At 43.4% G+C, this 12,771-nt stretch overlaps 1 protein-coding gene across 1 annotated transcript in view; it reads right to left on the bottom strand.

The window, feature by feature from the left end:
• hdc (histidine decarboxylase) overlaps window positions 1-12,547 on the bottom strand; it is a 32,144-nt gene extending 19,597 nt beyond the window's left edge. Inside the window, exons 1-4 of the mRNA XM_041174890.1 lie at window positions 12,520-12,547; window positions 9,556-9,728; window positions 2,885-2,998; window positions 583-705 (exon numbers count right to left, since the gene is read on the bottom strand). Of these exons, the coding sequence (XP_041030824.1) occupies window positions 583-705; window positions 2,885-2,998; window positions 9,556-9,728; window positions 12,520-12,547 (438 nt within the window). The remainder of the gene's footprint in view (window positions 1-582; window positions 706-2,884; window positions 2,999-9,555; window positions 9,729-12,519) is intronic.
• Between the last annotated feature and the right edge of the window lie 224 nt (window positions 12,548-12,771).

The raw sequence follows: 12,771 nt of genomic DNA, 5'->3' as shown, positions 1-12,771 counted from the left end.
TTCCTCACCAAACTGATCAGTTCAGTTCCAGTCTGCCCATGAGCTGACAACAGTTCAAGAGCATTAGATTGCACTGCCCAGGATTTAACTGTTCAGCCAACTCTCCCCACCTCAGCCCGACACAGGACATGGCCGAGGGACACAGGTGGGAAATCTCCGACTGAGGCTGGAAATTGTGCTGGGACCAGAGCCCAGGTGTGCAGTGCAGAGAGCTCTAGTTACCAAGCTCAACTTTGTTTGCGTATATTATCGTAATCTAAATTACAAAGAATCTCTGAGCACAGGGTTTGGAAACTCTTGCGTGTTGTGGAGCTGTGAGGAATCCAGAGGCTCGAACCTAATAATTAACAGAATGAGGATTTTCTGAACAGGATCAGTGCTGTACTTTCAATGACCCTAACCCTAACCCTAAAGCTATAATTTCAATGACTGACTCCTGACTTAGCAGCAACAAGTGTCACTACTAATCAGGGGCAAATGTTGCAATATTATTAAAATTAAAAGTATATTCTGTGACTGAAACATTAAGAGGGATGCTTCAAAGCATTGCTGCCTGAACAAACTGTGCCTGTTGCTCTGTACCTGCAGGACTCCACCACCTTGGCTGCCTGGGTGATGATGCAAGTAGTAATCAGGAAGGCCCAACATAGCAGCCAACCAATCCATCACAGTTATCTCGAGCTCAGTGCAGGCTGGACTCGAAGCCTGGAATTGAAAACATGCAGATATAATCAGAATCCGGTATTCATTCGAAACCCAAGAACCATCATGTAACCACAAGTCAGACACCTTACAAAAGATGTTGAGGTTTCAGAGAGGTTGTACAGGAGGTTTAACAGGATGATTCCAGCAATGATGTTGGCATTTATCTCGAGAGGACTAGAATATAAAAGCAGGGATGTGCTGCTGAGGCTTTATAAGGCTCTTGGTCAGACCACATTTAGAATATTGTGAGCAATTTTGGGCCCCGTATCTCAGGAAGGATGTGCTGGCCCTGGAGAGGGTCCAGAGGAGGTTCACGAGAATGATCCCAGGAATGAAAGGCTTAACATATGAGGAATGTTTGAGGACTCTGGGTCTATACTTAATGGAGTTTAGAAGGATGAGGGGGGATCTGATTGAAACTTACAGAATACTGAAAGGCCTGGATAGAGTGGATGTGGGGAAGATGTTTCCATTAGTAGGAGAGACTAGGACCTGAGGGCACAGCCTCAGAGTAAAGGGAAGACCTTTTAGAACAGAGATGAGGAGAAACTTCTTTAGCCAGAGAGTGGTGAATCTATGGAATTCATTGCCACAGAAGGCTGTGGAGGCCAGGTCATTGAGTGTATTTAAGACTGAGATAGATAGGTTCTTGATTGGTAAGGGGATCAAAGGTTATGGGGAGAAGGCGGGAGAATGGGGTTTAGAAACTTATCAGCCATGATTGAATAGCGGAGCAGACTCAATGGGCCAAATGGCCTAATTTCTGCTCCTATGTCTTAGGGTTTTATGGTCTAATGAGGAGCTTCAGTTATACAGAGAGAATGCAGAGTCCGGGATTGTTCTCCTTAGAGCAGAGAATGTTAAAGGGGCATTTAATTGAGTGTTCAAAATCACAAAAGTCTTTGATGGAGGAAATAAGGAGAAACTGTTTCTTGTGGAAAGTGGGTTGTTGACCAGAGCTAAGATTTAAAATAACAAGTAAAATAACTAGAGGAAAATTAGGAGAATTTTTTCACAATAGCATTTTTTTATTCTTTCACAGGATATAGGTATCACTGGCTGGGCCAGCATTTATTGCCCATCCCTAGTTGCCCTTGAGAAGGTGGTGGTGAGCTGCCTTCTTGAACCGCTGCAGTCCATGTCGTGTAGGTACACCCACAGTGCTGTTAGGGAGGGAGTTCCAGGATTTTGACCCAGTAATAGTGAAGGAACGGTGATAAATTTCCAAGTCAGGATGGTGAGTGGCTTGGAGGGGAACTTCCAGGTGGTGGTGTTCTCATCTATCTGCTGCCCTTGTCCTTCTAGATGGTAGTGGTTGTGGGCTTGGAAGGTGCTGTGTAAGGAGCCTTCCTGCAGTACATCTTGTAGATGGTACACACTGCTGTTACTGTGCATTGGTGGTGGATGGAGTGAATGTTGTGGATGTGGTACTGATCAAGTGGGCTGCTTTGTCCTGGATGGTGTTGAGTTTCTTGAGTGTTGTGAGAGGTGCACTCATCCAGGTAAGTGCAGAGTATTCCATCCAGGATTGGTATGATCTGGAGTGCGCAATCTAACTTTCTGGGATATGGGAACAAGTTGGGGAGTCAGATTAAATTGGACAGCTCCTTCAAGCAGGTAATACAAGCACCATGGGCCAAATAGCCCCCTTTGTGTTGTAAGAATCTATGATTCCAGGATAATGAGCTGTGATTTTTCCTATCAGGATCCTACAGCTGATTATTAGGATTTTCATGTTATCCAGTGCTTTCTGCAGCTAGGCTGACTGACTGTCAAGAAATTCAGAGATCTTGTCAATAACATTCCTCAGTTTTGTCATTGGTAAATGAAGGGAGCAGCACTGATTTCAAAAGGACACAAAGGCAAATGAATCAGTGAAGAAGGAGACATTCAGAAAATATTATAAACCAACACCATTAACTGTCTGAATCAGGCCAGGAAGAGTTTCACACATGTAGTGGACCTTGGCCCAATTTAAAGAGAAACTGACTTTACCCATTAGTAACCATGGACTGACCATCCCAGACACTAGCGCTTTCAATCAGAACTAGACAAAGCCACTTTTTGACGGTGATAATTAGAAACTCATTGAATGTCCACAGATTCTCAACATCATTCTCCCAGTTTATGGCTGCACATTATTACTGGCAGGTCTATGGCACAACTAAGCATTTCTTACCCAAGTGAATCCCAAACAGTTAATAGCATCTGCCAACATGTCCCCAAGTAGAGATGGCCATGACGTGAGAGCAGGGAAATAGGCATGCATGTGAGGGCTCTGCCAGTGAACTACCTGGAGGAACACAGAAAAAGACACATAAAAATTTAAAACTGCCCTGACTGCTCAGAGCTCCTGCCCTGGAACGCAAGTCTCCATTTTGGAGCCTATACATTACAATTATTATGACCCACACACCGCATCCACCCCCCCCACCCCCCCACCCCAGCACCAACCACCCCCCCCCCCAACCACCAACCAACCAACACCCCCCCCCCACCCCCCCGCCGCCACCACCACCACCACCGCAACCTCCAGGTGAGGTTCCCCAAAGTTGTTGATCCATACGAGGCCTCTCAATTTGTCACCCAATGGCTGGGACACCCCCAACGCGTTATGCCCCGGGTGAGGAGGGATAAACTGGTGAACTGGTCTTTATTCAGCACCCCCCTGCTCATTGGTCACAACAAGATTTAACCTAAAAAGGATCCCTTTTGCAGATTCCTTTTTCCCAGACCCAATTGCTCTGGTTTTGAAGGAGCCAATATGGTCAGACTTTCTTGAGTTAAAGGTAGGAGTAAGTTTCTTAACTATTAAAGGCAAGGAAAGGATAAAACACATGCATATACGGTCATACAGGTTAAAAGTAAGAATTTAGCTTGAAGTAAGTGAACGCATATAGACATTTCAAAATGGGTATACAGAATAGTCCGTGACTCATGAGAATTAAGTGATTGAGAATTGCGGCCGTTGTAATTCGAGATTCCAGTAGAATTGACTACAGTAGACGAATAGTCAGATTCAAGGTTCCAGAGTGGGATGAATAGTCAATTTCGAAGTTCCAGTAGAGTTGAATTCGGTCGAGAAGGAGAGAGATCGGGATATCTGCAAACTGGTGATTTGCAGGGGCACTGTGTGTGGTTGTTACTTCTGAGTCAAACTTCCAGCACTTGCTCTCTCTCAGAACACCCACCAACAGACTGAACAGCTTTTCAGCTCACTTTAAACCCCTTCTTTGTATATTCCAAGTGGGAAGCAAATTCACAAATCTATCTGGGCATTGCTCACAGGATTTCTTGATGAGATGATGCTCATCTCCCATTGTCTCTACCAAAGGGAGAATTAGTGTTAGGACGTCTTTAGAAGCACCTTGTCTGGCAGCAGAGTGGGATTCCATTACCTCTTAGGGAGTTACCCTGCAGCATTCCAGCTAATGGCTTGTATGTATTTTTAAAACTCAAGTCTTATTTTTAAAGTCCCATATTTCTGGATGCAATTCGCTATTTTTCTTTCATTACCATGACACAATGGATTACCCAGACAAGAGGGTCAGCAATAAAAACAAGATGATTGTTTCAAGGGGTATGCTGAAAACCTGAAGTTCAGTTTGTTTCTGCCCCATTGTCTTGGGTATTCACTACATATTGAAGTAAGACAGACATGGGGCCGAAAAGAAAACCTTAAAAGAAAAGATCAATGTTCTCATGGAAGGGACTTAAATTAGAGTTTCTTTTCAATGTTGGGGTATTTTAAGTTAATGTGTAGTCATTCAGGCTTGCAGAAGTGATTGGATCTCCCTCATCCATAACAATCACCAAAATATTATATTTTCAATTAATTACCACCTACTACCTTCCATTTCTGATGCACAAAGACAAGTTTAAATTGCAAAGAGGAAATGGAAAGAATGAGATTGCTGTGTAGGTATAGGGTTTACTAGATTCTCAGGCATTAGTTGTACACTTGATCTTAATACATTTTCTACTTTCCATTGGGTAGGTTAGTTGGTGTTTTTAATGAAGAAGTGTAATTGTCAGCAATCTCACAGGATAATCTGGTCCAAAGAGTAATGTCTACTGTGAAGGTTTGTCTTATTGTCATGTCTAAATGTGTACCATTAAAATATCAGTTATGTTAATGTCTGTTTGTATAAATTGTGATTACAGATGTCCTTGTAAAAGTTTGACCTTATATGAAATGAGGTTGTCCAAGAAAGAGCTTGCTGAATTGCACAGAAATTGGTATTTGACACAATTAAAACAGTCAAGTTAACGGACTTCCCTGTTGAACTAGGACAAAAGTTAGATTCTTGTAAACTAGATCTGTCTAGAATCCAGATTGAACAGACTCGAGAGACAGCTTGACACTGAAGCAGGTTCCAGAGTAGTAAATGTTGTAATATGGGTTCTTTAGATGTCTCACTGATGAGATCTTGAGGTTTGCATATTTAAACACTATTTATTGTTAACCTTTAACTATTTACAGATCCAGGTCCTGTCATGCATGATGCTGTTACCTCCATGCAGGCTACTTCCAGAGTGTTCTCTCAGAGTATTACCATGTGACTCCATACATCATACCATGGGCAGTGCTATTCTCCAGTCACATATTAACACTTGCTCTGCCAAGCACCATTACATTACAATACCATGCAGCCACATACAACATCCCCCTTTCTTCTCCAAAGAAAACTTTCCTTTCCAACAGAGTATTACTATTTGTAATACAACGTTCACTTGCTGTGCCTGCTCCCCCATCCGAGGTCTCTGACTTTATAAATTCAGACACTCTTGAGGCTTGACAGTTCTTCCACACCTTGCTCTGTCACGTTTGAATGAATGGTGGTAGTACTGTGTTTCTGGTACTTGGCTATCTCCATTTGATTCACTTTTTGCGTTCTTATGAGTTGCATTTCTCTTTATTAGCAACCTATCTGCTTTCTTCAGACACTGTTGATCTGTCCTGTTCCTTCCGAGGGGAATGTGTACTCCATTCATTCCTAAAGTGGACTCCAGTTTCCTTTTTCCACGGAATCCGCTGTGTTCCTGCTGGACGTTTGCATTTCGCAAATGGAACCTTCATCTCCACTTGTTTCACAATCTCAGCCAAACACTTGTTTGCTGTTTTATTTTCAAATCCTTTCGCAAGCTTATGAATCTTTTCATTCAGCTCAGCTTTTCATTCTTCCAGTTCCTTGTGCTTCAGTGTCGGATTTACATTTTCTAATCTCACTTCTGTCTCTTCTTTCTCTGTCTGCAGCATAACTTTGTCCTCATGCTTTATTTTGTTTTCACTGCTGACCAGGTCTGTCTCTGGCGAAGTCTTAACTTGTCTCAGTTCTGTAACTGTGCTACTCATGGCTTCATTATCTGGTCACAGTTTGCAAAGTTCTATGGCTTTTCCGTTCAATGCCTCCTCTTTTCCATTCAACTGCTCCTTCAGCTCTTCAGTCTGTTCCTTGTAGATCTTGGCTTCCTCCTGGAACATTGAACATTGCTGAGGTCTTCTCTGCCATCTGGTTCTTCAGTTTGTTCAGAGTGATGTTAAAGTCATTTTGCTTCTCTTCATAATCTTCCGGAGAAATAAACTTTGACCTGGGGGAATTCTTGTAGCAAGTGAAGCTCTGTCAACAGGTTTTCCTCTTCTTTGTGAAGCTTGCTTGCTTGATCTTGAGTTTTTGTGTAACTCAGGAAGGTCTCCTCGAGTTTTGTTTGTTGTGCTTCCATTCTGCTGTTTAAAACAGCCTTTATTTTTTCATGTTGCTGAAAGGTTAAGCATTCCTTTTGCATTTGATCTTGAAGGACAATCAACTGCTCCTTCAACTGTTTATTTTCTTGTTGACCTCTTGCTAACTTACTGGGTGTCAGTACATCAGCTCATTGGCTCCGCTTGAATCTCATTGGCTCAGCTTAAATCTCATTGGCTCAGCTTAAATCTCATTGGCTCAGCTTAAATCTCATTGGCTCAGCTTAAATCTTGTATTTCAAATCTGATGTGAACATTTTCCTGTGGAACAGCTTCATTTACTTCTTGCATGTTTGCTTCTTTTGAGTTTCCTCATTTAGCTTTTCTTCATTCACAGCCATCTGCTCACCCCGCAGTGCTATCTGCTGTTGCAGTTTTGGTACTGTGTCAGCATTTTCAAAAACTCAATTTTTGAGCCTTTCAGCTGCTTCTCAGCCAATTCTTTCTTCTGCGCTAAACTGTTCAGCTCGTGCATTTGATTGCACTGACACGGTCAGCAACCATCTTGTGCCTTACTTGAGTATAGTCTCCCCCTCTCTGGGGTCGCTTGTTGCCCTCGGTGCTTTATTGGGAGTTGCCATCTCTCTGGTGTCTCCACCAATTTTCCATCCATTGCCATTTGTTTTTTACTGTTGTTACAGTTTTAAATATCATTCCCTGTTTAAGGCTGTCAGTGCAGTAACCTTTTCTTTTCACTCAGGCTGTAGTTGCTGGGATGCATTTAGCTTCCCTCTGTCTTTTTTGAATCCTGCTACTGGGGAGATTTTTGGCTCAATTTTTCTAAAAAACAACATTGCAGGTGTTGTACTTTGCAACAAATGTATTATTGCAGGTTCAAAGTGTTCCAACCTTTTGTCCTACACTGGGCTTGAAGCCTGGATATCTTTACTTTAAAATGGATGTGCTTGAAGCTATTTCCTCTCAGGTTAGAGTACTTTTAAAACTAAGCTTTCAGCATTTCCAACATGCTTGGAAAGGTTGTACTCAGAGCCTGTTGCATTTCATTGGTACAGCTGGTTGTTATCCTTTGGTCTTTAAGGTTCCTTTTTTAGGAAACTTTTAAAACTACAGCTACTTCTTCCTTTTTTTCTTTTTTTTAAACTCTGCAGGAACTTTTTTTTACTGCAACTCGGCCACATCCTGTCACACGGTGCCGGCTGGTATTGCAGCTTTCCCCCAGCTCTGCCCCCCTTTTTAACTTTTTTTTAAACTCTGCAGGAACTTTTAAAGCAGCAGCCAGGGACCAGACTGAAAAGGATTTCCTTTCTCTTAAACTCTGTGGGTTTTTTTTCCTTTTTATTTTAACTGTGCTCTGCAGGTTTCTTTCTTTTCTCTGCCAGCTGATTTCTTTTTAACTTTTCTTTTAAAACTTCAGTGCAGCATGGCCACCTCTGCTGCAATCTTCCGAGCCCTGGGACTATAATGTAAGTACAGCTTCCTTTTTATAACTTAGTGCATTGTCTCATAATCTGACCAGGTTCTTTAGCTCTGTGGTACTCAGGGTCTTGAAATTTTTGTAGTTTTGTGTACCGTCTTGTGAACTGACCAGTATTCTTTACATTTCATCACTCAGGGTCTTGCAAGTTTTTGTATTTTTGCTCACCCATCTTTCTGATCTGACCAGATTTTTCTTTTTCACTCTGTCACTCAGGGGTCTTGCAATGGACTTCCACTCACTCTGGTGGATTCCTCCACTTCTAGGTCTGTAGCAAAGCTTCTTCAACTTTTCCTTCTTAGGTGCATGTCTCTCTAGTCCAGCTTCAGATGCTTTTAGTTTTTCATACCTTGGGATACTGTTCTGGGTCCATCATTCAAAATGCCACCTTTCATATCACCACTGATGTGATATCTTTTAGAAGCTCCCATCGCTACCAACCATGTTGTAATGAATATGGGTTGTTTAGATGTCTCAATGATGAGATCTTGAGACTTGTATATTTATACATGAACCCTTTATTGTCATCCTTAATCTATTTACAGACCCCAGGTTACAGTCATGCAGTGCTATTACCTCCATGGAGACAGTTTCCAGAGTGTTCTCTGTAGACTGTTCTCTTAGTCTATTAGCATGTGATTCTATACATCATACCATGGGCAGTGCTATTCGCCAGTCCCACATTAACCATTGCTCTGCTGAGCACCTTTACATTACAATGGCAAACAGGCATATACAACTGTAGCTACAACTTGCAGTTTAGGTAATGCTACTCCTTTTGTTTATTAATTCATGAGGCGTGAGCATCACTGGCCAGCATTTATTGCCTATCCCTAATTGCCCTTGAGAAGGTGGTGGTGATCTGCCTTCTTGAACCACTGCAGTGCCTGTGGTGTAGGTACACCCACAGTGCTGTTAGGGAGGGAGTTCCAGGATGTTGACCCAGTGATAATGAAGAAACTGAGATACATTTCCAAGTCTGGGTGGTGAGTGACTTGGAGGGGAACTTGGAGATGGTGTTCCCATCTATCTGCTGCCTTTGTCCTTCTAGGTGGTAGTGGTGATGGGTTTGGAAGGTGCTCTCTAAGGAGGCTTGGTGAGTTCCTGCAGTGCATCTTGTAGATGGTACACCTGCTGTTACTGTGTGTTGTGTTGGAGGGAGTGAATGTTTGTGGATGGGCTACCAATCAATTGGGCTGCTTTGTCCTGGATGGTGTCAAGCTTCTTGAGTGTTGTTGGAGCTGCACTCATCCAGGCAAGTGGAGAGTATTCCATTACACTCCTGACTTATGCCTTGTAGATGGTGGACAGGCTTAGGGGAGTCAGGAGGTGGGTTACTCATCACATTACTTTCTGTGCTATTACCAAAAAGTTATTAAAAACATTTATTAATGTGAGCTTGATTGTCCGAGGTCCAGAACCACAGGATTTCTGCCTTTGCAGATAACAGATTAAAGTTAAATTAAAGGAAGAAAATCCCAAAACTATGGCTAGAAAATCTGAAGCACTGAACAGATGAACGACTGTAACCTTCACCAGGATATAATCTGTTCCCGACAATAATATGGACCAATAGTGACCCTGTGACTCACATTAATCAGTTTACAGCCCAGGCTGTGGGCTCCACAGCTGGGAAAGTACAAGGAGGTAGAGGGAGGAAACGTGTCCCTACCCCAGGCATGATGACCCTTTCAATGTCCTCAAAGATGCTGCTCCAGCTCTCACCCTCCTGTGGGGGACTGACTGGGAGAAGGTCCCGCATGTATCCAGGTTTTACATCAGGGTAAATGTGACGTTCTCTGAGAGTACTGAGGTACTTGGCGATATAATCCACCAGTTCCTTCCCTAGGGGAGACAGATAGAACAGTTAATATTGAAATACATCAGACACTTGATACCACGAGACAGAGGCAGAAGAGAAAGCTCAGGAACAATGGTCAGCTACAAACAAGAAATCAAACATCAGGCAGATGCTTTCCAACAACAGATGCAGCTGCAGAAATGGCACAGAGTGTGCATCACCTCCCAGACCTTGAATCACTGCCTCAGGATTGGACAGTTGTTGCTAGGCACAGCCCCCTGGGGCCAATGACAGATAAAGCACAAATGGACATACCTAGATACCAACATACAGACATACGAATTAGGAGCAGGAGTAGGCCACTCAGCCCCTCGAGCCTGCTCCACTATTCAATAAGGTCATGGCTGATCTGACTGCAATCTCAACACCACATTCCTGATTACCCCAATAACCTATCACCCCCTTGCTTACCAAGAATCTATCCACCCCTGCCTTAAAAATATTCAAAGGCTCTGCTTCCACAGCCTTTTCAGGAAGAGAGTTCCAAAGACTCACAACCCTCTGAGAGAAAAGATTCTCTTCATCTCTGTCTTAAAAGGGTGACCCCTTATTTTGTTCGTTCCAATGATTTTAAAACAGAAACGCAGTTAACTGGACAAAGGCATATTAATTACCTGTGATCTTAAATTAAAGCCGCGGATCAGGGACAAAAGACGCAGAGTAAAACTACAACAATGAATCTATAGAAATGAGGAAGATTTGCATTGATATTGCCTGATGTCCAGTTTATCACAGATCAGAGGGATGTCTGGAGTAAGAAATGGAAACTGATGAGAGATGGAAAGTGGGGCAGAGCCTCGGCCTCAGAGTGATTGATAAAGATACAGAGACTTGCAGCACTCTCTCTCTCTCTCTCTCTCTCTCTGGGGTCTCTGGAACCCTGTTAGTCTTTATTTATCTGCTACAAGGCGCCAATCCAGATGTCTCCGCACAGAAATCGCACCAATCGTTTTAAGTGCAGGAAAATGCAATTTCCTAAATTGAGAAAAGGATACAAAAGCAGAGAGAGAGAATTATAGGAAGTAAGATGTGCAAATAACATGACTTTTGTCCAGAACAAAAGCAAAAATAAAATTACCTGGAAAAACTCAGCAAGTCTGACAGCATCTGCGGAGAGGAACACAGTTAACGTTTCGAGACCGCATGACTCTTCAACAGACTTATGTCCAGGATCATTCTGGCTGGAAGAATAGATTTCACCCCCACCCCCACCGCCCCAACTCAAATATGACAATTATTTTTTTTTGGAATCCACAAATAAAGCAAGTGAATACATACCAGCAACATGTTATACACACACAGACATCTCATACACACAGAACGAACGTGCAATACACACACACACAGAACGAACGTGCAATACACACACACACAGAACGAACGTGCAATACACACAGAACGAACGTGCAATACACACAGAACGAACGTGCAATACACACAGAACGAACGTGCAATACACACAGAACGAACGTGCAATACACACAGAACGAACGTGCAATACACACAGAACGAACGTGCAATACACACAGAACGAACGTGCAATACACACAGAATGAACGTGCAATACACACACACACAGAACGAACGTGCAATACACACACACACAGAACGAACGTGCAATACACACACAGAACGAACGTGCAATACACACACAGAACGAACGTGCAATACACACACAGAACGAACGTGCAATACACACACAGAACGAACGTGCAATACACACACAGAACGAACGTGCAATACACACACAGAACGAACGTGCAATACACACACACACACAGAACGAACGTGCAATACACACACACACACAGAACGAACGTGCAATACACACACACACACACAGAACGAACGTGCAATACACACACACACACACAGAACGTGCAATTCACACACACAGAACGTGCAATTCACACACAGAACGTGCAATTCACACACACAGAGAACGTGCAATTCACACACACACAGAGAACGTGCAATTCACACACACAGAACGTGCAATTCACACACACACACACACACACACGCAGAGGGAACATGCTTTACACACACACACAGAGGGAACATGCAATACACACACACACAGAGGGAACATGCAATACACACACACACAGAGGGAACATGCAATACACACACACACAGAGGGAACATGCAATACACACACACACACAGAGGGAACATGCAATACACACACACACACACAGAGGGAACATGCAATACACACACACACACACAGAGGGAACATGCAATACACACACACACAGAGGGAACATGCAATACACACACACACACAGAGGGAACATGCAATACACACACACACACAGAGGGAACATGCAATACACACACACACACAGAGGGAACATGCAATACACACACACACACACAGAGGGAACATGCAATACACACACAAACACAGAGGGAACATGCAATACGCACACACACACAGAACATGCAATACACACACACACACACACACACACAGAGGGAACATGCAATACACACAAACACAGAGAACATGCAATTCAAACTCACACACAGAGAACATGCAATACACACGCACAGACACCCGACATTAAAAATAAAGGAAAATTCAGCTATTTTAACCCACGTTACCCATGTTCGGATTAAAAATTTACACCTTCGGGAAATTCATTCTGTAAAAAGCAACAAACATCAGAGGGACACCCTCCCCCCCCAACTCACTGGATTCTCAGAATCACTTTTTGAGCCTCCGCCGATTTCAATCCCAAATTTTAAGCTGAAACCCATTGAACTCACCGTGTCTGCGATATTCCTCTAAGTCCATCTCCTCTCGCCGGGATCCCCGCTCGATTCAGCCGCTCTAGCGGGGACTTTAAATACCCTCGCCTGGCCACGCCCACTGGCACAGACTCTATCTACTCGATAAGTATATGGGGGATTGAGGGGGTGAGTGATGTCCCAGGGTGGGGAGGGGGTGAGTGATGTCCCAGGGTGGGGAGGGGGTGAGTGATGTCCCAGGGTGGGGAGGGGGTGAGTGATGTCCCAGGG

Source organism: Carcharodon carcharias, chromosome 26 (genome assembly GCF_017639515.1).
Source record: "Carcharodon carcharias isolate sCarCar2 chromosome 26, sCarCar2.pri, whole genome shotgun sequence".
NCBI classification, from domain to species: domain Eukaryota; kingdom Metazoa; phylum Chordata; class Chondrichthyes; order Lamniformes; family Lamnidae; genus Carcharodon; species Carcharodon carcharias.
Note: the sequence above shows the minus strand (reverse complement) of the source record. Positions and strands in the feature narration are given on the sequence as shown.